General features: G+C 40.5%; 3 protein-coding genes and 1 long non-coding RNA gene across 7 annotated transcripts; 3 read left to right on the forward strand and 1 right to left on the reverse strand.

The window, feature by feature from the left end:
• Positions 1-26: 26 nt before the first annotated feature.
• LOC5521327 (NEDD8 ultimate buster 1) lies at positions 27-7,499 on the forward strand. Its single transcript, XM_001641083.3, has 17 exons — positions 27-276; positions 605-825; positions 1,337-1,407; positions 1,943-2,110; positions 2,180-2,259; positions 2,531-2,637; positions 2,803-2,912; positions 3,349-3,425; positions 3,819-3,926; positions 4,312-4,363; positions 4,581-4,681; positions 4,824-4,912; positions 5,296-5,401; positions 5,810-5,856; positions 5,928-5,967; positions 6,244-6,367; positions 6,825-7,499. The coding sequence occupies exons 1-17, from the start codon at positions 148-150 to the stop codon at positions 7,016-7,018; spliced, it is 1,824 nt and encodes a 607-aa protein (XP_001641133.3). The 5' UTR covers positions 27-147; the 3' UTR covers positions 7,019-7,499.
• A 144-nt stretch (positions 7,500-7,643) lies between these two features.
• On the forward strand, positions 7,644-10,855 carry LOC125561018 (dopamine receptor 3-like). Its single transcript, XM_048723780.1, has one exon. The coding sequence runs from the start codon at positions 8,506-8,508 to the stop codon at positions 9,478-9,480; it is 975 nt and encodes a 324-aa protein (XP_048579737.1). The 5' UTR covers positions 7,644-8,505; the 3' UTR covers positions 9,481-10,855.
• LOC5521218 (sterol regulatory element-binding protein cleavage-activating protein) lies at positions 10,782-27,084 on the reverse strand. 4 transcript variants are annotated; one of them, XM_048723776.1, is made up of 23 exons: positions 26,519-27,084; positions 24,484-24,574; positions 23,386-23,537; positions 22,736-22,888; positions 22,339-22,415; positions 21,926-22,043; positions 21,726-21,819; positions 21,273-21,354; positions 20,811-20,937; positions 20,085-20,197; positions 18,806-18,900; positions 18,434-18,532; positions 17,485-17,715; positions 16,844-17,151; positions 16,150-16,498; positions 15,699-15,814; positions 14,760-15,261; positions 14,316-14,401; positions 13,679-13,991; positions 13,452-13,532; positions 12,912-13,127; positions 12,455-12,517; positions 10,782-11,572 (listed from the first exon to the last, which is right to left on the reverse strand). In XM_048723776.1, exons 1-23 carry the CDS (start codon positions 26,641-26,643, stop codon positions 11,390-11,392), a joined length of 3,774 nt encoding a protein of 1,257 aa, XP_048579733.1. In that variant the 5' UTR covers positions 26,644-27,084; the 3' UTR covers positions 10,782-11,389. The 4 variants fall into 4 exon arrangements, with proteins under 4 accessions (XP_048579733.1, XP_048579735.1, XP_048579734.1 ...); XM_048723778.1 differs by lacking the exons at positions 24,484-24,574; positions 26,519-27,084 and adding an exon at positions 23,924-23,928; XM_048723777.1 differs by lacking the exons at positions 24,484-24,574; positions 26,519-27,084 and adding an exon at positions 23,704-23,742.
• LOC125561020 lies at positions 13,865-15,659 on the forward strand. The gene is made up of 3 exons (XR_007307018.1): positions 13,865-13,993; positions 14,364-14,450; positions 14,742-15,659. It is a non-coding gene; the product is annotated as an uncharacterized LOC125561020 (long non-coding RNA).
• Positions 27,085-27,300: the final 216 nt, after the last annotated feature.

A 27,300-nucleotide genomic window follows, 5' to 3' on the forward strand; every position in this document is an offset into this window, starting at 1 on the left:
AGCAATGTGCACGGTCAGCTGTTTTACGCAAAAGAAAAACAGAAAAGTTTGAATCATTTCGACGAGTCATCGTGAAAAGGCTTTTATTGTTATCTTATATTTATTTTATACGATTTTATTGTAGTAACTTGTATTACATCAAAAGCGATGGAAGAATCCAGTGGGATAAATGAGGGTGTTTTATTTCGACTACGAGAGGTACTGAACAGAGATAAAGTTCGTCTATGGCTTCCGCCTTACTCCAGTGAGGACGGTCACGCCGGAATTTATCCTGAGGTTAGTTATAAAAGTAGATTGTAGAAAACAAAAATCAAACGTGGTAGCTGATAAACAGCTACAGAGGATGTTTTGTTTACATTGAATATTATGGTCTACTACTTTATTTAAAAACATAAAACTTATAAGTTACAGTTCTTATTACTTGACCTTGAATATATCTCATCAGCATCATAATAAAGGGATACTGTATCTGGTGTTAAGATATCTTCAGAAGAGGACTATACTATTTTCTTGCCCTCTCTGTATAATATGAGTAGTATTGATAAGCTCATTAAGCTTTAAATAGACAATGCAAACTATGAAATATGAAAATCCTTTTTTTTAGGAATTAATATCGCAGTATACCCGAGAACTCGGTTTTTCAAAGCCAACCATAGCTGAAGCATTAGAGCATTTGCGGACTCATGCTTTGGAGAAATTGTCTGCAAAGAAGCGTTTCCAGGCATCAGGGTTGGCTTCCATAAGAGTACACTTAGCAGGCCAACACAGTAGAAAAATGAATATGGAGATTTCACTGAAGTTAACTGGTGCTGAACTAAGAAAACGGTAGGAATAATTATTTACTGATAAAAACCTATACTTTTTAATCAGAGCCATACATATTTTGACAGAGCCTGTATTTCTGAGAAAACGGAAAAACTAGGTCTTACAATATATGGGTCACAGTCATTCCTATGTGGCACACATAATGACCATATAATTGCTTAAATAAGCACCTTCCTTGAATAAGCGCTTCACCAAAATGTGTTGCAGTATACACATTAGATAGTATACACACCCAACCTTTTATCATTGAAAACTTGTTTAATTTAATGGTTTTCAGGAAGTTTTCAGGAAGTTTATGCTATAAAAAAACTCTTACAAGTAAAACATATTTAGAAATAGGCCCCTCCCCTGAATAAATGTCTCACCTGGGACATGATCAATTAAAGTGCCCAGATGCTTACTGTAGTTAGACAATATTACAGTTCACACGTTCAACAACATATATTTCCATTTACACCTGTACATTTTGTTTGTAGTTTTTATATTTTCACTTTTTGATTGTTTTCATCAGGCTTGGTGATGAATTTACAATGGACCCAGTGAGGCTTAAGCTGATTTGCAATGGACAAGTCCTAAAAGAAGGTATTTATAATCAAATCACTGTAATTTGTGTGTGACAAAACTAAGAACACTTATCTTTATCTGCTTTTGTAATCTTCTATACAGCTGCTCTGACGCGGGTTTGGGGGGGGGGCTGGGAGCAAGCAAAAATAGTTTTGACTGTAAGGGATCCCCTAAAGGATAGAGCAATCACCACCTGTCTACGTTTATGGAGAGCCCCCCCCCCTCCCAGATTCCTTTGACCTCTATATGGCATGGAAACTATTCTCATTAGCACTCTATATCCCATATACCAAGTTAGCCATTTAATTTTCAATTTCAAAGATTATTCATGACAGAATTCTTGGCAGACACAGTGTTCCATTGTGTGTTCATGTAATGCTATGCTAAAAGTATTGAATCATTATAGGTATGAATCATTTCCCACACAGCTATCAGATCACTCACTCAAATAATCACTCACTCAATTAATCTCTCAATCAATCAATCAATCAATCAATAAATAAACCAGCGAGTCAGTGAGTCACGTTTATTTGAGTTTTGTTATTTTTACCAGATTCCCCACTTGATTCCCAGACAGTTACCAATAACAGCCAGATACTAGCCATAGCACTATCAGAGACGGAAGTGGAAGCTAGAAAGAAACTGCTAAAAGATGAACATGCTGCATCATCTCTAGACTGGACAAGAAAGGCAGCAGAAGCCCTCTCAAGTAGAACAGAAGGTGAGCTATGCATACAGGGTGGCCACAAAGAGTAACACTCATATTCTCATTGTTTCTATATTTCTCAAGACACAAGCAATCTTGACTACTTCCTGGAAATAAGAGACCAGGAAGGAAGACCATTACAACTTCCTGATGCTGAAAGAAAGGTAATACAAGATCAGGAAGGAAGAAGCTCACATAAGCCTAATGTAGAAAGAATTTTAAGGATATATTAGAAACATAAAGATAAAGAAGGGGAGGGTGACTTTTTCCCTAATTTCTCTATAACTGCTCACTCCCCTTAGAAAATTCAGACTATGCTCCTGACAGCCATCTGATTTAGAAAGAAAGTATAGGAAAGTTTTTACTTTTAAAACAGAAATTTTGCCATATTCTCACCAATGTCAGATGTCAATTAAGGATGTAACATTTATCCAGGCATTAGCTCTTGCCATGACACTCCATGAAAAGGGAAAGAGCATGTTGAAGCAGAAGAATTATTCTGAAGCTCTTGTAGTACTGCTAGAGGCAGATAAAGAGTTCAGGTGAGTAAAGTATAGCATAACTGTTACATCACATTTTTAGCCACTAAAGGCCATTAGACAAATTGTGCCTCTTGATTATTTCTCATGTTTTTAAGCGTCATCTGAACATTAAAAAGAGAAAAATCTGTTAAGGTTTAAAAGAGATTGATTTTGTTTCTCCAACAGTCAGTGCCGTGCTCAGATTCTCGAGGCTGTGGATAACTATGCCATACTTTGCTTGGATGTTGTTTGGTGTTACTTTGGTATCAGAAGCATAAGGGATCTTCCTGATGCAGGTATACAATACTCCGCTTGACGTACTTGAATTTAATTGCGTAGATCTAGGATACATGTTGGATCATTTGGAAAGAGATGCACCTTTAATATAATATATTTTAAATATGTAAGTAACCTATGGACCAGGTAATTTCTGCATCATTTTGTGGCAAAAGAAAGATACTTGCTGGCCATAAAAAAGATGGCAAAAATTCAATCTCCGAGGCTAGTACAGCCTGAGGAAACAAGGACGATAAGATAACAATTATATACAGCGTTTCGAGAAACAAATTTTCTGAGTGGACCGTATGGGCTGTACAGCCCACCCATCAACCAGTAATAGCGTGTGAAAAACTGTAGCTATATGATATATGAAAAGGGTTATCTTGCCCCCTTAGGACATTGAGAATCAGCCCACATAACCCTTAATATCGCTTATGCATTTCATCGCTTCAGAGGCGAGGCTTCAGAAGTGTGAAGAGTGCTTTGAAAAAAGCTACGGCATGAACATGGAAAGACTTACTTCAGTGCGGGTGTGTATTAATTATCAGCTTTACAAGTCTTTGTTGTCTTTAGGTCGCTATAATATAGTTGACCAAGTAATAACTTGAACTCTTTCAGTGGCCTTTGACCCTCTATTCCCCACCCACAAAGCAACACCAGAATGTGTGACGGTTATATCCTGTTTAATATTTTCGATAAGAGAAGGGCTATTCAACTTTTTCGGTATGACTAAAACCACAAAAATGTTGCACCATCATGTCTTGCGATGCTGAATTTGGGTTATAGAGATACTAGACTAATTTAACGTACCTGATAAGAATGAAGCATCAAGTAAACAAGAGGATCGCTTTAAAAGTGGCTACTTTCTGCCATTTATAGCAGTTGCAGCTTTTTTTAGTTTTTATTTCGGTTGGTTCTTTCAGGGTGGAAGTGGCCAGGAACTTGCTCTATTTGTCAGACTGTATGTGCTCCAAGCGGTGTGTGCATATCACAGGGGAAGAAGGGATCATGCTCTCATTTTACTCAACAAGGTAGGCATTGTACCTAAGGCATTATATAATTTTCCTCTGATCAATGTCGATTGGATGAATAAACTAGATGAACCTGCCAATACACACTTTGTATTATATACTAACACACTACGAAACAAAAGCTGTACATAGGGACCGCTCACTGTGTCATGTGAACTTTCTAATAAAGTAATTACATTATAACATACTACCAACTTCACAGTGTTAAATACACTAACATCTCGCACCAACACAAGCTGTACCTAGGGACAATCTGCACAGTGAACAGATAGATACCAATATCGCTCCAACCGGTCTGCCTAAGTGTGAAGTTATACCATGACTACCCATTCTGCTTTCCAATCATATGATATTATGTTTAATACAATTTGATTTGTTTTCGCAGGCAGAAGAATGGACAAGAAAACTTTCTGTAGATGATGATAAACTTTCTCAAAGTATGTCCATTGAGCTAATTTCCACCTGCACGCGTATCGTATCGCGGGGGCACGGCTTCTGTAGATCAATATGTAAAGCTCCTTTTCTCTAGTAATATTTGGAAGGCAGTGGTCAGTCGCTTCTGTGTAATAATTGTTTTGTTTTGCTTTTATTGATAGCAATCCAATCTTTTCCATTTATGCTATCAACTCCTTTCTACAACTTTTTCTTCGTTAGTGGTAGCGATGGGTTTTAGTGTCCGCGAAGCTCGTCTCGGTCTGCGGTGTTGCCATGGTGACGTAACATCAGCAGTAGACCACATCACATCCAAAAGGCAGGTACGAGGTATCATTAAACGTTAAATCCATGTATTGAGTTACACCCTTTTACAAATACGGCCATTTCAAGGTAATTTACCTACCATCTACACCTACTTACCAGAAAAAAAAACTATTTTTACGCCGATATTTTTTTCGCCAGGAGAAGAAGGAGCGGACATTAAGAGAAAAAGAAGAACAAAAGAAGAAACGCGCACAGCGAAAACTTGGAAAAACAGCGAATGGAGAATGGTAATTCCGCTTGTGGCGATTGCGGCAGCAGAAGGCCCCGTGACAAGAAATTCCAAAATCCACTGTTTTTTGTTTTATTTCTGTATAGAAAGAAATCATATTTTGAACATTGTTTATCGTCTTGATAGCACATGATGATTGGAGTGAGATTGGTTAAAAAGTGGAGATTAGTGTCTTTTTTTTTACCTTTAATTAGCCCCCCCCCCCAAAAAAAAAAAAAAAAGAACAAGAAATACCTTTATTAACAGGATGTCTTGTTTGGGTCAAGATTTTCATCAAATATATGGAGCTTAACTTTGTGGGGCCTTTCCTTAGGTAGGTTTTCATTAGTGGGTCTCACTACTTTAGTCTATATAAACTATAAGTGTATTTGCTGAACGCAGGGTAAATGTGTCGAGTCTAGAGTCACTAGTCGACATGGGCTTTCCCAGGCAGAGCGCCGCGGAGGCACTGAGACAGACCAATAACAGTATGGACGGAGCCTTGCAAGTAAGAGTACCCGAAATCACACAGGATGTAGCCTCTTAGCAAAAGCCCAAAGGGTTTGGAAAGAAGAAATACGGAGACCAGTCTTCCCCAGTCCTTTGCGCTTGCTACGCAGGCTACACAGGATAAGGCTATTGGATAGAGCAGCAACTTTAGTGAATTTGCTTACACTAATGATTGTTTTGCCATAGGTCCTGTCCCCCATCTTCCCCAATTCTTTGGCGCGCGTGAAACCGAGGTCATGCGTCAAAATTGTAAACAAGATGGCAAACTTTGTTTTTATCCACGGTTTCACGCGCGCATCGCAAAGAGTTGTGGGAAGATATGGGAAGGTGTATTGATCTCCCAAGTGTAGCCTCCTATAGAATTTTGCATTTTCTTGTTTTTACACAAAGTGTGCTTTCGTCTCAGACGCTTCATGATCACCCGGAGTTGCTAGATCTCCCTCCAGACGACTGGTAAGTGACAAGATACGAGAACGTGTTAACTTATCATTTCTCGACCTGACATTTTCATCTTGTTTGTACAGCTCAAGCGACGTTACTTTTCCTGAAGAGCTCGTCACACAGGTAATAATAACCTGCTTGTTGATCTACATTATTGAAGCCATATACGTACATCCTTAATGTACAGTTGAGGCCGCTTTACTTCGGACGCCAGAAGCAAGGTTTCGGGCTCGTACAATTATTTAGCTTGGAGCCTGAACCCAAGGCTTCTGCATGCCCGATCTAACTACCATCGGCTTCGTTACGAGACACGGTCGGTGATGCTTAGAAATCGGTTACTCAGGGCACAGTCGTTTGTATTTGCTAAAACTGATTCTCTTCTCGACGTTGTCGTTTTAGATAGCTTCGATGGGTTTTGATGTGGCTGTGGTGCGCGATGCCTTGAGGCGGTTCGGAGGTGAAGTGCAGCAGGCTATCAACCAGTTAGTAGCTAGCGGCGGCGTGCTACCATCAGCTTCTCTCGGTAAATATGGAATATCCAGGTTGGAAGTATAGCTTTTATTGGTGTAATTGGTGGTTTTCCATATAAATGAATGGGCTTAGTCAAGAAAGACGGCTATTAAATAAGCCCACCCTGGTTAAAGCCGCACTATCACCAGTTAACTTCAGGAGGTCCGACGGAAACCTCAACCGTTAAAATACAAAAGAATCTATTAAGATCCGAGATATTAAACAGGCCATCCTCGCTTAATTTTCAATCACATCCTCAAAGAAACTTCTAATAAACACACTGCTTTCAATATTTTTCGCATTTTCCGTTAAAAATCATCGGATATTGTTATGTAAACTGGTGACAATGAGGCTTTAAAGCCATGTTTTCGCGCTCAAATTCCACAGGACCCCCATTATCTGGAAAAGTCCCGTTGATGCACATTTGATGTTTCATGGATGCAGTGTTATGTTTTCGTATGTGTCAATAGGCATGGACCTTCGGGATGACCCGCAGAAGCCGCGGGAAGATCCCGAGGTCAAGAGGGCAGTAGACGAGCTGGTACCAGACCTCACTTGTGATGACGACGCATACCTGGACCTGACCTTAGACGACGAGGCCTCGGTCATCGCGGAATACAAGGCCCTTATTCTATCTTCTGAAGGGCGCTGTTCAGCTAGATGATGAAGCCTCAGTCATCGCAGAGTACGAGGCCCTTACCCTCTCTACTGTAGAAAGAAGTTCGGCTAGTACTCAGTCATCGCACAGTACAAGGCCCTTATCCTCTCTACTATAGGACGAAGATCGGCTAGTAGTCATCGCATAGTACATCGCTGAGGTCTTTATTCTCTCTACGGAGGGGTGAAGTTCAGCTAGTATTCAGTCATCGCATCGATTACAAGGCCCTAATTCTATACTGAGGGGCACAGTTCGGCTAGACGAGCCCTTTTTCTCTGGCGTTCTCTGGTAAATTTATCAATGACCAAACGAAGGAAAATTTATTTTTTATTAAAGTACGATGGAGCTCCCCTTGTCTATCTTTCGAAGTTCCGCTGCACAACTCTAAACTCCAATAGTTGAAACGCAGCTGCCCCTATATAAACCGTGTGTACTAAGGAGTATACCTGACAGAATAAAACTAAATAAAATATTCCGCTCATCTGAATATTCACTTTCATCTGTTTCAAGGAGTTCATAAGATGGGCGGTGGTACGGTTGAGTTAAGGGTAGACCTACCATACTTTGTTTACAATCTTGCGAGCAGTGGTTTCTTCCTCTGCCGGCCTAAGAGAGAAGGGGACCACTACTCGCAGGCTATTTGTTTACAGCGCTGGAACCCAGAGTATACTTTCAAGGCCCTCCTACCAATACCTACGAGTATCGGCCCACTAGTTTCGAGACATTCTCCCAGGCTTTTACTCGAAGATGCGAAGCATCGCATTACAAACAAGCAAGTCTTCAAGTGCTTTATATTTTTATTTTAAACATGAGATTCTTTTTAACAGATCCCGAGAGACAAAACAAAACGTTGCTTTGCGCAAAGTTTGAGTTTGCTGAGACAGACAGAAATCTGTCTCGCTAGTGTCACGCGTGAACCAAGATACAAATAAGAGTTTATCCATTGTTTGCCTTTTTTGCAGAATTAGCTGCTAGCGTTGGTGGTTATGAGGTCTACAAAATTGTTTGAATTGTTGAATATTCTACTGATTGGTTGTTCTGGGTCTCAAAATATGCGAATACATCAGAACTGTCCATACTTTTGGTCCCAGCGATTTGATAGGTTGCAACAGATAATTGCCATCACCAAAGTTCACTGTTTTAATTAGCGCTGTTTAAAACTGTCGTGAAAAGTCGGTAAGGTAAAAGGTTTTTATCTGGGAGGAAAGCCGTCGCAGGTGTTCTGTCGTGATTGAATATAAAAATATCAAATGAAGTACATTGAAATATGGCGCAAGAAGTAAAGAAGAAATATTAACATTTTTGCTATTACATGGACAATTCAAACTAAAATCATAAAAGAAAGTGAAACAAGTCTCACTGAACATGATGAAGTCATCGGAGATTACATAACATTGTTCGTGGTAATGGATTTGTTCTTGGGTATAACCTAGAGCGCTATTTGCTTACGTTTGACACAGATTAGGGTTTCTCGAAGATCAAGCAGCGGGATAATGAACAGCTGGCAGTGGTTGAACTACGAAGCACAACACTTATCTTCTAGCTTCAAAGCTATCTATAGCGACGTCGTCACTGTAAAGGGCACAGGCTCTGAAGAAAAAACTATGAGTAAGGGTCCAGGAGCATCTCTGACATCGAATCCGTACTTTATTTTTATTAACGTGTTGTCTGGGTTAGTAGCAGTTGTTGGCAACTCGCTAGTGCTGATAACACTGTACCGGACCTCAAGACTGCATACAATGTCGAACATCTTTTTAGCATCTCTGGCAGCTAGTGATTTTGTAGTGGGCGCAGTGGGAAATCCTTTGAATATCATCCGCGAAGCGAATGCTTTTGCCTGGATCTATTTGCAACTCGTCCCGGCATTAAATATAAGCGCTTTAACCGTAGACAGATACACGGCGATTTCAAGGCCTTTGAGATACGCACAACTCGTGACGAAAACGACAGCCCTTGTGGCCATCGCCTTTATTTGGGTTTCGCCCGTTCTTGTGTGCCTCCCTACGGTTCTCACTGGTGACAGTTACTATCGACAAATAATTGTCATCCTATCTTTCTTCTTCCCCTTTGTTGTGATAATTGTCTGCTACACTGAGATCACACGAGCCTCTCACCGTCAACTTAGCCGCATTTCCGCGACGACGCCTGCACCTCTATCTTCTGGGAGCACCCCAAACAGCATTCGTAATGACAAAAAAGCAGCAAAGACTTTTGCGTTAATAACCGTAGTGTTTTTGCTGTCCTTCGCGCCCCACATGGCAGGAAATATAATCATAATTGTTGAAGGGAAGCCCAAGTATATGGGATGGCTTGATGTTTTCATGTTTCTCAGCTCCGCTTTAAACCCCATCATTTACGCATCGAGAAATGCGTCGTTTAGAAGAGCTTTCATGCAGCTGTTTTGCCGAAGGTGCTTGACAGTTGCAAACAACTTGGGACAAACCAAAGCCAAAGAGGATCCCACGTAGTCGCTTCCCATTTGAACGACGTGGCCCATTTCCGAGAAATAAGGGACATTACACGGGGACCAAACATGTTTGGACCATAGCCAAATAGAAAGGCGACGGTAGAAAGTAATAGAAAGCTCTAAGAGTCGACGTGAAGACTGCATATAATGTCAAACATCTTTTACCCTCTCTGGCAGCTAGTGATTTTGTAGTGGGCGCAGTGGGAAATCCTTTGAATATCATCTGCGAAGCGAATGCTTTTGCCTGGATCTATTTGCAACTCGTCCCGGCATTAAATATAAGCGCTTTAACCGTAGACAGATACACGGCGAGTTCAAGGCCTTTGAAATACGCACAACTCGTGACTAAAACGACAGCCCTTGTGACCATCGCCTTTATCTGGGTTTCGCCCGTTCTTGTGTGCCTCCCTACGGTTCTCACTGGTGACAGTTACTATCGACAAATAATTGTCATCCTATCTTTCTTCTTCCCCTTTGTTGTGATAATTGTCTGCTACACTGAGATCACACGAGCCTCGCACCGTCAACTTAGCAGCATTTCCGCGTCAACGCCTGCACCTCTATCTTCTGGGAGCACCCCAAACAGCATTCGTAATGACAAAAAAGCAGCAAAGACTTTTGCGTTAATAACCGTAGTGTTTTTGCTGTCCTTCGCGTCCCACATGGCAGGAAATATAAACATAATTGCTGAAGGGAGGCCCAAGTATATGGGATCCCACGCAGTCGCTTCCCATTTGAACGACTTGGCCATCATTTCCAAGAAATTAAGGACATTACACGGTGACCAAACATGTTTTGACTTTAGCCAAATAGAAAGGCGACAGCAGAGAGTAATAGAAAGCCCTAAGAGCCAGACGTGAAATGCACTTTGAAATTGACTGACTGATTCATTTCAGCCGTTTTCATCCGAACCACGACGTGAAAACTCGTTTCACGGTCTAGAACGAGAACATCAATCATCCCATTTTCATCTAAAAATAATAATATAAGAATAGTGCTGGGTTATGTCAGGGAAGTGTGAGGACTTTCCTGGTTATGTTGAAATACTCAAAAAAAGCAATCCGACCTAGGTAGTTATTTGATGGAATGGGATGTAATAAAGCATTACTTTTGAAGAACCGACTAACTCGACGGTCTGATTATCTAGGAAAATATACTCTTGCAAAAGATTAACTGTAGGATGCACTGCAGGATGAATTGATTCTCAGAGTGCATAAGGTTACAGCTGAAATGTGCTCCTGCACCATTTTCTAGCTACAGTAGAATAACCGTCGGATTCACAAAAAGAATACACTCAACACGCAAACTATATGACATGTATTTAATATTGTAAATACACGTTTTGCTTAAAATAAAATTTCTCGGTTTTCTCATAACCTGTAGCAGATTTTCCCTAGTACGGCAAGACATTCTTATTCAACTATCTTCGGGATAATTTTATTCGTCTCCATGCCTCTCCGTCTCAGTTGTAGCCAGTCCCACCGCGGAACGTAAAGGGTGCCCAAGGTCACAGTTTGGTCTTTCCGTGCATACAGTTTGGTGTAGAAGAGCGTATCAACTAAACGAGCATTACCATTTCCAGGAAGACCAGACATCTGTTTGCCTTATTTACTCCATCATTCCAATGTCATTCTTAAAAGGGCGTATACTTCTTGTTACCACCAAGGCTTAAGAGCAACTATCCGAAACTTTCTCTGTAATTCAATTCCTAAAATTGTGGCCAATACAATGGTGAGGTCTTGAGGTAGACTGGGTAGTTGCTAAAATTTCCTATAAAAGTCTGGGAAGAATTGCCGATCACTATGCGGAGAAACACAGGTATCCCTGCGTGTGCTGTGCTCAGTCTCATGGACCCCATGACGTCAGCATAACTTGACATAAGTTCTGGGAAATGATGTTTTTCCAGGAAGTCACTCAGCCTTGTTCGTGACGAATGGAAAGGTGACAACACGCAAGTCTTTGCCGAACTCGCACACCACTGTAGCCGTGTCACAGACCAACACATTACGAACAAAAACCGAACTGTCACCGTTACCCAGAGAAACGCACTTGACTGGCTTCCCTGCCAAGAGATCCCACACGACGATGACGCCCTATTCCCAGAAAAGAAAGATTAGATTTCTTCCGTGAATCGGTCTTTATAGGTGCATCGACCAGAAAGTGCACAAGAACATTTTATCTTACCACAGAAGACTTACTATTTTAAGCTCCCTAGTAAACCATGGTAACACCCTTTTTGCAACATACCTAGCACCCCACTACATCCTGGTAGCACCCTACCAATAACGCACCTTGCCCCATAATACATCCTAGTAACACCCTACTACACCCTGGTAACACCCTATTCACACAACACACACACCACACTGTTACATCCTATTAAAATCACCCTACAATAACGCGCCTAGCATCCTACTACATCCCAGTGTCACCCTACTAATAACGCACCTAGCATCCTACTTCATCCCAGTGTCACCCTACTAATAACGCACCTAGCATCCTACTTCATCCCAGTGTCACCCTACTAATAACGCACCTAGCATCCTACTTCATCCCAGTGTCACCCTACTAATAACGCACCTAGCATCCTACTTCATCCCAGTGTCACCCTACAATAACGCACCTAGCATCCTACTACACCCCAGTGTCACCCTACTAATAACGCACCTAGCATCCTACTACATACCAGTGTCACCCTACTAATAACGCACCTAGCATCCTACTACATACCAGTGTCACCCTACTAATAACGCACCTAGCATCCTACTTCATCCCAGTGTCACCCTGCTAATAATGCACCTAGCATCCTACTACATACCAGTGTCACCCTACTAATAACACACCTAGCATCCTACTTCATACCAGTGTCACCCTATTAATAACGCACCTAGCATCCTACTTCATCCCAGTGTCACCCTACTAATAACGCACCTAGCATCCTACTACACCCCAGTGTCACCCTGCTAATAACGCACCTGCCCTCCAGTGACGAACAGGTTATCGGTCAGCATAGCTACATTTGAGCACAAATCCGGGATCTGTGCAGAACACATAGCATTAATAATGCAATGTAATTATCTCCAATTTGTACCATTTGGTCGTAGAGCAAAGCGATGCAAGAAAGTCAAGTGAAGCCTTTGAGGGAACAGCTAGTTGAGCACAAATGGTGTTACAGTGTCACAGTTTGAGTACAGGCCTTTGCACGACAAAAATATAAAGTAATTGCATATGGAATTTTTAATTTTTCCGTTGGCTAATTCCAATACATTAGGGGATTACCAAAAATAACATAAAAATCATGCAGGATCCTTTAAGCTAGCTCCCGTCTCTTTGAGTGAGCACACGGACAACTCATTGTACAATCACTAACGAAACGTGTTTTAATTAAAAACGGGCGAGTTGCATACATTAATGTTAACACTGCTTTTTTACCTGTCTTAGATTGTAGTGGAGACACTTGCCCGTTGACCGCTCCCAAACGCACATTGAGTTATCAATACTGACGCTGATCAGGTGCGCATGCGTGCTAGCCACGGTGGTAATTGCGCATGTATGACCACGCAGGTGCTGTAAACACTCGCCTGTGCTCAGATCCCACACGCGCACGCCACCATTCGATGCACCGCTGATTACAATATCTGGGTTATTCTGAAATTATTGTAAAACAAAGTTGATGTTAACGACATTGAAAAGAGTGATCTAATTCGAATTCCTTTTTTGCTATGTACCGGTAGCAATCTCTTTAAACACTGAGCAAATCAACTTATTCGGTTATTTTTTATTTGGTGCAAATCGTATCTATTTTAACCCTGTCGATTTACTTATTTTTCCCACCGCGCCCACACAACCCTTGAAGCTTTCTAAATTGCATTATGCATAGGTACTGTGCTTGGTAATGCCATCTCATTAGCTACGGTACTTAAGGTATGGCTAGTTATGATACACCATTCAAGATAGCATGTTGTTACCTACCGAATCCACCTTAAGCTCGGTGATACCATCTCTGTGACCGTGCAGCGTAAAGATGCGCACGCAGTGGTCTGTACGGAAAACCTGCAAATAACATAATGTTAACAATCCATATCCGTCAAAAGGCAATATAAATGTGACGCTGGTCAACAATTTTTAGCGTTATGCGTTATACTATTGGGCTATACTAAATCTTACTACTGGGCTATACATGATCTCCATGGCATTACCTTTAGCGTTCTGTCATGACTTCCGGTGACAACACGCCCCTCCGAGGCTACCAACACACTCACAGGCTGGTGATGAGCCCGCACTCTATGTGTCAAGCTGCACATCGTAGGCGACGCATGCGTGGGATTTAGAGGATCACCGCTGACGCTACTAGTCCCGGATTCGGGGCTCAAGGGCTTACGTGACATGCGTGGCGAGCTCGTGCGTTTGACGGGGGACGCGTCCAGTGAGAACATCACACTTGAGGCGGTGGGTGAGATAAGAGTGAGAAAATCCAGAGTGCCGTCCAACCGAGCCACCACTACCTGCGGACTGTACGTAAGATACAAACAATCATCTCTACAGTTATACTCGGATTTTAACCCAGTTGGGGAATGCAGTACTGGACCTTTGAAGGAGACGAAGACAGTTCGAATTGGTGGGGAGTTAGAGAGAGTAGAGATAACTCACGTATCTTGAGAAGTATATAAATTATTCGACTTGGGTTCCATTGTACATTGTATGTTTTCGTTAAGACGCTGCTATCAAATAGACATCGTACATTGGAACAGAATATTATTCAAACTCAAACAAACGCTATATCTATGCCATTATATTGGTATGAACGTTGTTTAAGGTTTGCCGCGCACGCAGTACCTGTTTGGTAAGAAGGTAACGCTCGTGACACCTTGCCTATTTTCGCAGTAAACACAGATCTGACGACCGGAGCTCAGGCTCCAAAGCTAAGAGATGACATAGAATGTAAGTACAGATGAAGCATTAGCAGAAAAGGTAGGGAAAGCAGTGTCATAAATTTAACCCACGCAATAACAAATCCTGTATCCGCTTCCGGTTTGGTACAGATACTTACAAATGGGTATTTAGATGAATTCAAGATCATTCATATGATGACAACAGCTTTATTCAAAATATGCAATTTATAAACTAACATTGCAATTTAAATTAAAGGCAGCTCTAGAATATGTGTAAGAAATTGCTTTCCGAAAGAAAAAAAATGGACTTCCCTTTTTCTTAATCGGTTAAGTAAAGGCCAGTTTGTGTGAACTTGGTATTTTTCCCTAGCGTCAATTGAAGGCCTACCTCTACTGAGCCATCACTGCACCCGGTAGCCAAAATATCACCACGGCAGTCCAGGCACCAAACAGAAGACGACGGTCCACAGGGTGGTGGTATCTTGCTTTCATCAACACCATCTGTCTCCTCCTCCTTACATGAGCCCTCTGACACAGAACTTTCCTCATCACTAGACCAAGGCCAAGGACTAATCCCTGGGGAACCCCTATCTTGACAATATGGACTAAAGTCAAAACCCGAGGCAGCACTTGTGCTGGAGCCAAAGGAGCCGCTGTAGTTCCGCTTGATGTCTGTGCTTTTGTGAGCACCGGATACTGGAATTCCCACAGGGTCCCCAATAGGATCACTAGGGTCTGGTTGCATCTCTGGATTTTCCTGTGTATCAGCGTCTTGAGTCACCAGACTTTCAAAATAACGGGCTGTTGTGAAATGTTCGTCCCAGCCAAAAGGTCTCTTTGCCCCCCTTGAGCTAGGGCGCCGCCTTCGTCTGGGTCTGATGGGGTTTCTCCTGGATGATAGGATAAGACACAATCAGTCAACGTAGTCTCGAATTCAGTACAGCTACTTATAAATATCCAGCTAGTTATAAATATCATAAAGATCAAGACGATGATAAAAGATATAGACTTAAAATCAAACTAGAACTGACTTTTGCATTCCCTAGATACTATTTTTGGTTATTATTAGATGTCGAAGTTCTGCCAGCTCTCTCTTGAGGGTTTTGCTGCACTAAACCTAAGATGTTGGGATTACATTGTTGGCTTCATCGTGTTCTGTTACAACTGTTCACCCATATTTGGATTAGTATATAACGCATGGTGGTAGGAAAAACTTTAGAAGTTGAGAGCCAATGGTTTACAAGAACCCCCCCAACCGCTTTCTAATAAAAAAAACTATGACCAAAAACATTGCAACCCTTTATTAATTCTAATGGACCCTTCTTACCCCATTCTATTGACGACTCGAAGGCAGTCCCCAGAAGAGCGGTCCCAAACTCGGATTTCTCCACTCAGGCATATGCTGACAATGCCAGACAGCGTACATATCACATGCTCGACATTCTACCGTTCGAAAATAAAGGAAAAGACATGAGCATTTGTGAGTCCTGAGCATCACAATACGCACCTTTTCCTGACACGCAGTCAGTCATATGAGAGAGGGTTGTCCAATACACCAACAAACGTGTGCATAGCATTGTTTGAAACAGTCGAGACCACTGGAGCGTATTAGAGAACGAGTTAAAATAATGGAAGGGAACAATTCCAAGCATACATTTGTTAGAGTTTTGGACTAGTATGACACGTGAAACACAGTTAATTATCCCTAGTGAGGTTAATTTGCATTCTACAAAAAACTAAACATGCAAGGCATGACCCCCTTATAAGACCACATATACCTGGGGATGGCCAATCAGTCGCATGGGTACTGCCTCTGTCAACTCGTCATGACTCCCTGTGGTTCTTCTACCCCGCCCTGCAATGCGTGGGCTGATCTGCAGGTCATTCAGATACTTGCAAATGAAGAAGAGTATGATCATGGCCAACATGCCAAGCAGAACACAGTACAATGCATTCAGGTAGTATTCAGGGTCCAGTGCTTCAGCCTCATCACCTGATCCTGCCTCCACCAGCTCTGGGGGAATAGGCGTGGTTAGAGGGGGATCCTGCCTTGTGTTACCCGATGATGCAAGCTCCAAGGTGTTAATATTGACATGAATATGTACAGCAGGCAGAAGGCTGATGTACCTAAGAGAATATCCAAGCATTACTCATTACCACAACTGACTTGTTTGCAAGGGGTACTAAAGTAACATGAAAAGGGGAATTTTAATTATGCATGGTTTCTCCCCTTCCGTCGTGCCTTGGAATTTTCAACACATACCAGTTACTATATCCCTTACAAAATAGCATACAAATATATAAAATAACTAGGTAACCTGATTCTCAAACCAAAAGTCATAATGAACATAAATTCATTCTCAAAACTTGCATAGAGAACAATTTTGAGCACAGCTACTATTCCATCTTTTGTAACCAAGCAAAAACTCAATGCTTTGGATACTCTTTCAAGAGTGGAAGGGCTGACCATACCTTCCAACAAGACTGATATCATAGTAGCTTAATAGCTGAGGCCAGTGTTTATTGGACAGGCTGGTCCAGGAAGCAGATTGTGGGATCTGGTCAAGGTTTTGCTGCATGCTCTTGTGACCCTGAGTGCCAGAAAGTGGCCTGTCAGGGTCTGGTATGGCGTGGTCCTTCGTTGCAGAGTCCTGGAAAGCCTCACGGATCATTTTCTCAATGAGTGATTCATCATCAGGGTTTGGACCCTGCTCATCTGCCGTACTCAGTGTGGACGGGACAAAGAAAACCATGTAAAGGAAGTACATGACTGCAAACACCTGCATGACATAGACAAGAAAAGATGACAAGCATTTTTTTCTAATTAATGTTAATAGCTAAACAAGTGTGAGTTTCCATTAAATGACATTTGCCAAGGGTCTGCCGAGATTTATTGAACACGTTAACCTAAAACAACTGATAATTGCAAATTGTCAGCTTTTTTAAGTAAGGCACATCAATGAGTAGGAGGTTCTGGGAAGAGTGAATGGCAATTTTAAAGTTTTGTTTCATCAAATTATCTCTTTATTTCCATTGAATGACATCCTCCCCAAATACACTATAACAAGCCATACAGATTTGGCTCACAGAGCGGAAGAACTAGTAACCCTCACCATCAAAGCCTTTTGCACAATCCTTGTGCTTGCCCAGAAATATGCTATCTCAAGTCTTTTGGATTTGCGTAGAGGCAGTGCAGTACTAGGATGAGGAGTTCCTGGCGATTTCACAGATGCAGGGGGGAGGGGCGGGAGAAGATGCACTGGTTGAACATTGGATGTTGCTTCTGTTGTGGAGCTGTGCAGTCTGCCTCTTTGTCTCAGTAGAATACCCTGTATATCAGACAACTAGCGAAAAGAGTCTATATAAGCTCTGAGGCCCATTTCATAGATGAAGATGCTTCACTAAACCCATTGACCTCTGGCTTTTTTTGAGCTTATCAAAAATACAACTATAAGCATATTGGGAGAGTGCTCTATGATATCATTAAGGCTACTGTATGTTGTCATAATTGAATGCTGTGCTTATGGATGTTTGCAAGCAAACGCGGATTCATGGGGATTCTTTTCTTGTCTGGCTTTGCCTAAATGAAAAAATAATTTTTCTAATGAATCACCACAGCTCTCCTAAATCCTTTCTGAGAGGCATGTGGTAAGGTGTTGAATGGTTTAACAAGATGTCCTATGGTGTTGCATGCTGTACAGTAACAAAGGTATCCTGAGGCTATCTATGGTATGGCTGTACAGTAACAAAGGTATCCTGAGGCTATCTATGGTATGGCTGTACAGTAACAAAGGTATCCTGAGGTTATCTATGGTATGGCTGTACAGTAACAAAGGTATCCTGAGGTTATCTATGGTATGGCTGTACAGTAACAAAGGTATCCTGAGGTTATCTATGGTATGGCTGTACAGTAACAAAGGTATCCTGAGGCTATCTATGGTATGGCTGTACAGTAACAAAGGTATCCTGAGGCTATCTATGGTATGGCTGTACAGTAACAAAGGTATCCTGAGGCTATCTATGGTATGTTGAGGTTTTGGTATAGGCATAGCTTCTCTGTACCTCCATGCGACGGATATCAATAGATAAGATGGTGGCAAACATGAACACTTGAAGGAAAAAATCTGTTAGCAGACCCACAAGAGCAAACAAGGCAAACTCCTGCAAAGAAAAAAAAAACGTTTCAATAATGATAAGTAACAAAGAAGTCAAATTTAATTCAGGATTCCAAAAGTGATTTTTTGAATGTTAATGGTGTCCGATGCAATAGACATGTCAAATTATTACAATCTTCAATCTACTTTCATAACAAATGTTATTGAGGATGCAACATATATTCATTTCAGAGTTTTAGCCACTGAATAATGCAACACATTTTTACATGGACAATATGTCAGAAGTTAAAAACTATGTTAAAACTGCAATAGTCATTACCTGAATAGCATGCACATATGTTAGGTAGCCCAAGCCAAGCACAAGAATCTCCCACAGAAGATTTTTCAACATGTATTTGCCCTCCTTACTCAATCCTGCAAAATACAAAAATAACAATAAGTAAACATATATCCGGCCTGAAGCCAGGATTCTAAGAGAGGGAGATTGTTTACCCATTTAGCAGACCATTTCTCGTCCTAGCTTAGCAGTGGTACTCAATTTTCCCCGATCATCCCCGATCCCTACTGGCTAGGGGCCTGTTTATTTACTAATTCATTCTGGGTACAAGAGGAAGGTGGCATATTCTAAGCTCTCTTTTTTAACAAAATAAAATCTAGTCGGAGCAAGAAAGACCAAGACAAGAACAAAATATTAGATTTACTCTACGTTAAGTACTGGTTAAATTGGGTGTCTACAAAACGAAGACCTAAGACCTAATACCTAAAACCTGTGACCCCAAAAGCTAGGACCCACCAAAAATAGCAGTAATTATTTAGTCTACCTTGTTTCTTAAATGGCTACACAGGGCGAAAGTTTCATATGAAATCAGTGATCCTAATGAGGTAATTCAGCGAGTATTGTTGTGCTTTTCATGAAAGAAATATTCTCATTTGCGCGCACCAATGAACAAAGCATTTGAATCGTCGTTATTTGTCACATTGAAAATGGTAATTAAACTCATTTTTCAGACACAAGTAAATAAAATCTCATTTTGTAGAAATACTTCTAATAATTTCGCAAAGCTGTTTATATTTTTTAAGGTGCACTGTGACAGCTAAATGTCAAATCATTTGACAGAGATGAAACCATAAAATGATGTTAGCCTTGATTGGCCCACTTTTTACCGGGCAGTGGAATGGTTTTCTCTGAGATGAAAACTTTCTACAACTCGACACAACTAGAACATGGAGCGATTACCTGTTAAATAGCGTGCAATTAAGATTTTGGAAGAAACACCCGAAAAGTTTACCAGGTGACTTTCCGGGTTTCTGAGTTTATCAGCGTTTTAAGAAACGACCACCTGGAAACACAAGTAGTGCTTTTCCCTATTTTCCAATTAAAAAAAGAAAACAAATCGAACTAGCTAATTATCTCATAAGGATCACTGATTCTACATGAAACTTTCACACGACGTAGCCATTTTGGGAAACAAGTTAGGCTAAATAATATCGGCAAAATTTTTGGGGTCGTTGCATGTGGGGTCACATGTTTTAGGTTTTAGGTTTTTGTTTTGTAGACACTCTGGTTAAATAATAATAAAATTGGGTCACTAGCTTACCTTGTGCAACTCGGTGTTTTACATCAAGGTCAACTGGTGTAGAGACCACAGACTTGGTAATAACAAGTATATTCTCCACTCCAATCATGATAACAAGGTATGGAAATATCTCACTGTAAAAGACAAAGTATAAAATATCACAACACAAATAAGGGCAGTTAGAAGGCAACAGAAAGAATCAATAAAAGTGTACTGTGAAAGGGACAGTGCTGAATAACGTATGCGCATGCACATGCTATGGTGAAAACAAGCATAATCGTAGTGTTGAATCGTTCGAGTAAAGGTACGAAAGGCTGACTTCAGTCGCTGTTTTGACTAATTGTACAGCATTAAAACCATACTGTACAAAAGATGACAAATTTGTGTTCTAATAAGGGAGTCATAAAGAAAATTATAGCCTTAGGTTTGGTCTAGTTTTCTTAGCATTCGTTGAAATGTGACAGTTCGCCGGTAAAACGCTGCCATTTCAAAACAAAAAGGCTGGTTTAACTGCGCGGTACTGGAACTAGTCTTGCGTTTTTCAGCACTAGAGGCAGTCAGAGACTTGCTTCAAGCTGACTGTTGACTGTTTGAATATCTCATAAGTAAAGGTGAGAACAAACATTCCATACATATTTTTGGTGCTAACGATTTTACTGGTCACGCTGTTAAAAAGGAAATAAAATAGTATTTGGATGATTTTTAAATATATTTATTTATGTGTCAAAAGCTTTTGCATATCTATACCTGCTATTTAAGGTTGGCACCAGACCAAACATGGTACAAAGGCCAGCAGCCATGATAAGTGAAGCAATGACAGTGATGACTGCACTGAATGCAAGACCCCATTTTGACTTCACCATGTCAATCTTAGCTAAGGAGAGAAAAAATACATCATTTGCAAAAACCTGTATACTGGGTTATTCAGTTGCATCTTTTGGCTGTAGAGACCATGAATGATACAGAAACATTTTAAACATATTATTGTTTACCAAATTTAAACCAGAATAAATTAGATACATGCAATAAAGTTATAAACTTCTAGAGGCAATAACAGTAAAGCAGTGAAAAAAGGCAAGAATTCTGCATGGTCCATGAAGGGCTTTGACACCCAGATGCTCTGCCTCCTTGTCACCCCACCACTAACACCCTCCCAACCTTTCTAGGCCTGCCATCCCTCCCCTAGGCCAATCCCTTTCAAATGCTTACCAACGGAAAAAGCCAGATATAAAAACACAACAAAATACGCAACACTTATGGGTCCAAGCTCCACCAAACTTCCACCTTCTCCCTAAAACACATGGATAAAACAATAATTTATCACAAGAATTATGAGTTACAAAGCAATGTGTTCTGTTTGTGAATTAGGAGCAAACGGCTTTTACCTCATTGGACTAAATAATGGTCAAAGCTGTAATACTTGTTGCAACATATTGTTGTCTGTCAGAAACCAATTCATTTGTAACAAAAACTTTCCATTGTCAACTTTATTCATTTCACAGTAGATCTTTGCTGTAAGAAAATATATGGAACACACTTGAATTGTGAGCACCTATGACATGTTTCTCAAGTCTTCTTATATATACAAAGCAGACTTGACAAGGGCTGATTAGTTTCATGTGGTGTCTTTGCATCCACTCTTTTTTAGAGTTTATATCCCACCTTGTAATAGATGTGAACAACTTGAGAACCATGATCCTCATGAACCATCCCTGGGAACTGCTTCCATAGATGATTTCTCAACCCTTCAACAAAACTATAGGCAACCACAGTTAGTTACATGTGGTTTATGCCTCCTACAGGTCCGTAGCTAGCACAGGGTAGGGATGGGCCACTGCAGGGTTCTGCTGTTATTTACCCACCTTGGTTCATCTGGATTCAGCATTAGTGTCACAGCATATCTAATATTGTGCTCATGTCCACTCCATTTCACTTGTGGGTGCAGCCCAGTGTGCTTGAGAGGAACACCAAATATGAACTCTGCATTATAAAAAATACATAAGAAATGTGCACATCACCATCACCACTGCAATGTTAAGTGGGAGACCTAGTGGGAGCAAAACCACCATGCCCCACCCCCACCCCCTCATTACCCCATAGTCAATAATGAATTGTATCTGAAACATATTTAAAGTCTAGGAAGAGTTGCTCAACTTTGTACAATGACCGAAAAAGGTCTTCCATTTATTTATTTCTGATTTTGGCTCTAAAATCCACCATGAGACATCACTGCTAAAAAAGGAACTACTGTAAAGTACACAGAAAAGCTACAGACCTTTCAAAGCAATGTTGATAGCAGGACGACCATGTTCCTGGTACAGATCATCAACAAGATGATCATCCTCTTCAAATCTAAAAAAAATAGTGAATTAGTTTATAAAGACTCTCTCATATTTTTTGATAATTTCTGTGTAATTTAGCAATTTCAATAAGAACCTGCAATGAACTTACCCCTCTTGAGGGGGCGCAGAGAGGGAGGGGCAGTACCCCCTTTTTGAAATACAAAAAAAATGCTTTGGGATAGACCAAATAGCCTTTTGATGTTGGCTCTTATTCAGGTTAATCACCAACCAAGTGTGCCTTATCTTTTACTGATCCAAAAGAAGAAATGAAATGACCACAAATACCAGCTGCCTGCATAGAAGCAAGGTAGTGTCGGATTGGCTCACTACCTTTCTAGGCTTTTATTCCAAAGGTTTGCTGGTGAGAGTAGCAAACACCCTTCTGCTGGTAGGAACTGACTGTCTCGCAGCCTAAGCCCTGACCTCTGCCTGATGGCGCCATGCGAGGCCACATGGAGGCACATGTCTGGTAGACCTATTCCACTGTTATACAAAAAAAACAGAAATAACAGGTTTTGAGTTTCCCCTCACTGGAGACTGTATTCTGTGTTATGTCACTCAAACAATCAAAACAACTGAAAATGTTTGGTTAATTGATTCAAAATAGTATTATCATTATTGTTTTTGATTAAAATGAGCTTTGAGTAAAGGTTCATCTCACATGCATGGATAATATATGGTAATTCATAATTATTTAATAATATGTTTATAATGACAAACAAAACATTCCTTTGTAGTGTCTAACTTCGGGATGGAAAAGATTACACAGGATGATTGTCAACACAACGCTTTACTAGCTCAGTTTCCGCATGTACATAATCCCATATGGTGATTTACTTTTTCTTGTACCCAGGCCTCGCCCGGCTACACAGCCTACCCACTCGAACACTACATCCTTTTAAAAAAATAGTCATAAATTTGCTTGCTTCTTTTCCAGACCATGCCAGATCATGGCATTAATTCTTACTACATGTACTTACTTTTTCTGGTAATCCATTAGGGAGTTTGTCACCAAGAAAGCTGGTTTGAGAGCAACTCGCAAGACTTCATTTGATTGTAGTCCAGCATTCCATGGCTTTAGTTTCACTGTTATTACAAACTGAAGAACTGAGAGCAAAGGCTTCCCTGCAAACTAGAAAAAATACAATGTTATTTTTTTAAAATAAAATTTAGTCTTAACCATGATAACGCTATCTTGCCCATAGAAATGTTGTCTTAACCACGGTAATGCTGTCTTACCCATGGTAATTTGTCTCAACCATGGTAATATTGTCTTACCCATGGTAATGTTGTCTTACCCATGGTAATGTTGTCTCGACCATGGTAATATTGTCTTACCCATGGTAATGTTGTCTTACCCATGGTAATGTTGTCTTACCTATGGTAATGTTGTCTTACCCATGGTAATGTTGTCTTACCCATGGTAATGTTATCTTACCCATGGTAATGTTGTCTTACCCATGGTAATGTTATCTTACCCATGGTAATGTTGTCTTACCCATGGTAATGTTATCTTACCCATGGTAATGTTGTCTTACCCATGGTAATGTTATCTTACCCATGGTAATGTTGTCTTACCAATGATAAAATTGTCTCACCCACAGTAATGTTGTCTCACCCATGGTAATGCTATCTTACTCACGGTAATATTGTCTTATCCATGGTTATGTTGTCTTACCCATGGTTATGTTGTCTTACTCACAGTAATATTGTCTTACCCATGGTAATATTGTCTTACCCATGGTTATGTTGTCTTACCCATGGTAATGTTGTCCTACCCATGGTTATATTGTCTTACCCATGGTAATATTGTCTTACCCATGGTTATGTTGTCTTACCCATGGTAATATTGTCTTACCCATGATTTTGTTGTCTTACCCACGGTAAAGCTATTTTACCCAAGGTTTTGTCGTCTTACCCATGGTAATGTTGTCTTACCCATGGTAATGTTGACTTACCCATGGTCATGTTGTCTTACCCATGGTTATGTCGTCTTACCCATGGTAATGTTGTCTTACCCATGGTAATGTTGACTTACCCATGGTCATGTTGTCTTACCCATGGTTATGTTGTCTTACCCATGGTAATGTTGTCTCGTTTCCAGGGACCATCCTGCTGCTTCTTCCCTCCTCTGTTGCATAAATACCAGGCCATATGAACAGAGGGGCACTATGAATGGAACATTGAGAAATCAAGTAGGGGCAAACAAGGACAATACAAGTCAGACAGTTAAATGTAAAGTGGCTATATGTTACAGGATACTATGGTATCAGTATTACTCTGTTATAGAATATTAAGCCCATAATTTGCTTTGTTTTATGGGTATACTTGTTTTATTACCTGTCCTCTTCGAGCCTATAAGGCACATAAGGCTTGGTTTTAGTCCCAACCAACAAATAATGCCTAGTCTGCCAACCCCCTTTTATTATTAATATATCAGGGCACTTTTGTTCAATCCCAACACAAACCAGTGGGCACCCATGAAAAATTCATGTTTATCAAGTTCTTTTTTCTATCATCATTAGATTTTATCTTTTTTTACCGATTCAGTGCTTGTAGTAGGAGAGGGGCTGGTACTCCCTCTGCCACCCTCAATAGGCCGCCCCAATTTAGGCAAGTAGGGGGAAAAACTTGAAATATCTTTGTGCTTCATTTGGTTCCTCATGGACTTGGCAGGAAAAAAATTACTTGCACACTCACAACATTCATTTGTTTGAAGTAGTATTTCCCTCTGGCTAAGAACAAAAGAAGTGGAATTTTTTTCTCACACTCCTCAGGGCCTGGCCCGGCTTGCTTTTTCGCAGTGGTCTGCTTGACAATAGCTCCCAAAGGTGTGTGAGAAGTTTTGTTGGGTTTACAATCACATTTTGAGTTGTGCCTTGCCTTTATGGGCCATTAGATGCTGAATGTAAAAACAATCTCAAACCAATTTAGAAATGCTTCAGCAGAACTTCAACGGATGGATATTAAAAATAGGAAAAGGTTCTAATAATTAACAGTGTGGCCAGTAAGACCGTACACCCAAAATATAAGTAGAATGTTAATTGTCTTTTGATGAATCAGGAGCTAGCATTTATTCCAACTAAAACCTGTTGAGACTCGTTTGCATTTAATATTGCATTTGTTTGGTGGACACACACATTTCAATTTCTATTTTCAGTGTTCATGGTTTTACTTGTTGCACTGTTACAAAAATATACAAAGATATATCCAAAAGATAATGGCTTTATTGTAATTGGGTGTTTATTTCTAATTGTAATCAGCACGGCCAACGAAAGAGGGCTCTGATAAAATTTCTAATATTTTTCAAATTAGAATTCCGACCAGAAAGTCTAGTTTGGTTGACAGCTAAGTGACAACTGAAGCTGCCAATTTCCTGTATACCTGGACGATACCCTTTCTTAAGGCCAATCCACACTACATGAAGGTTTGCTTTTGTTTCTGGTTCTGTCCACTGTCAGCATGTGTTTTTGTCTCTCAAAGGGAAACTTATCCAATTATGTGCAAATCCACACTGAACATTTTAAACTGAACACCAAATGCATACATGCCAATCAACTGTGACCTCTGAAAACCAAATCATGGCATGTGGTAACAGCTAGTGTTTTACAAAGACAATTAAAACTCTATTGAATAATAAAATCTGTTTAGTATCTATCGCTGTCCATTGCCGAGCAAACTGCACCTGGTGTAATATGGTTCTGGTTCATATTTCATTTTGCCATGGCCTGATTGACAAGGATAATCAGAAATGTGTTTTTGTCTCAAAAAGGCCACCTCAGCCTGCAGACCATCACATCCTTCGATCTTCAGCCCGCCGAGGACAAACTTTTGTCCACTGTCTACTTGTGTCAACCCTTGAAAGGTCCCATCAACAACTATCAATGTACAAACAACTTAGAGTACTCGTGCGAACTGGCCCTTTTAGTGTAATTTTGTGTTTAAGTATTACCTAACTTTTAGCACCTAGCCTGATCAATGAAACATTTGGTAATCAAACTCAATCAAACTTCAATCGCTTGATTGGCATTTTGAACGGTTTCATTTAATTGATCAGGCAGGTTTGTAAGATACATAAAAGTATCTAACCAACTATAAATGCATGATACATACCTACAAGTGAGAACCACAACAGTCGATAGAAAGATCACCAACTTAGGGTGAGTAGTACAAAATAGTCCATGCTCGTACCAAACCCTGGCAATAATACCGTCCACTTTATCCTCCCCGTCTGTCATAATAAACACAACACTCTTGATGGAGTCTGAGAGACTCTCAAAACATCGTAAAGGCACTTGCAACGTCCAGATCAAACGTCAAACAAGCTCGAAGGTATTCAGTCTAACCGCAAACCATTGTAGTAAAATCGATCGCTCATATCGTACGATCCATGGCGCGTAGTCGGATCATATCATTAAAACCTTATTAGCATGTGTCTTTCTGTTCCGGCGATTCTTTGTGTGAAGTTCGGCTTTGCTTTCGCCAAAACAATAATCCGGTTATGGAAATAGAAAAGAGTATTTGTTTGTTGTTCCTGGAACTCCCATTTTATGACTTGTAATGAAATAAAGCCTATATCTGGCAATACAAGAAGGTCTTGTGGAATCTTTAAATTTGACTCTCGACGCCATTGGCAATCTCACGCATGACACTTATCAAAATACAAGTATTGCGGGCTCATTATAGCCCTAAAGCCAAAAAGCTGCGGGAAAAGCTCAGTAGTAAATAAAAGAAAAAAAACATTTATCCACTTAATGCTTTTTTATAAGAATTGTATTGTCTCCTAAGCCATGACTTTTCCGCCCCTAAGAACAAACATTATTTTGGTTAGAAGCATTCTTGATAAAGCCATTACGGATAGGAAATAAGAAAAGGTAAGCCAATCGCCCGAGGAT

This window comes from Nematostella vectensis, chromosome 2, assembly GCF_932526225.1.
Source record: "Nematostella vectensis chromosome 2, jaNemVect1.1, whole genome shotgun sequence".
NCBI lineage: Eukaryota > Metazoa > Cnidaria > Anthozoa > Actiniaria > Edwardsiidae > Nematostella > Nematostella vectensis.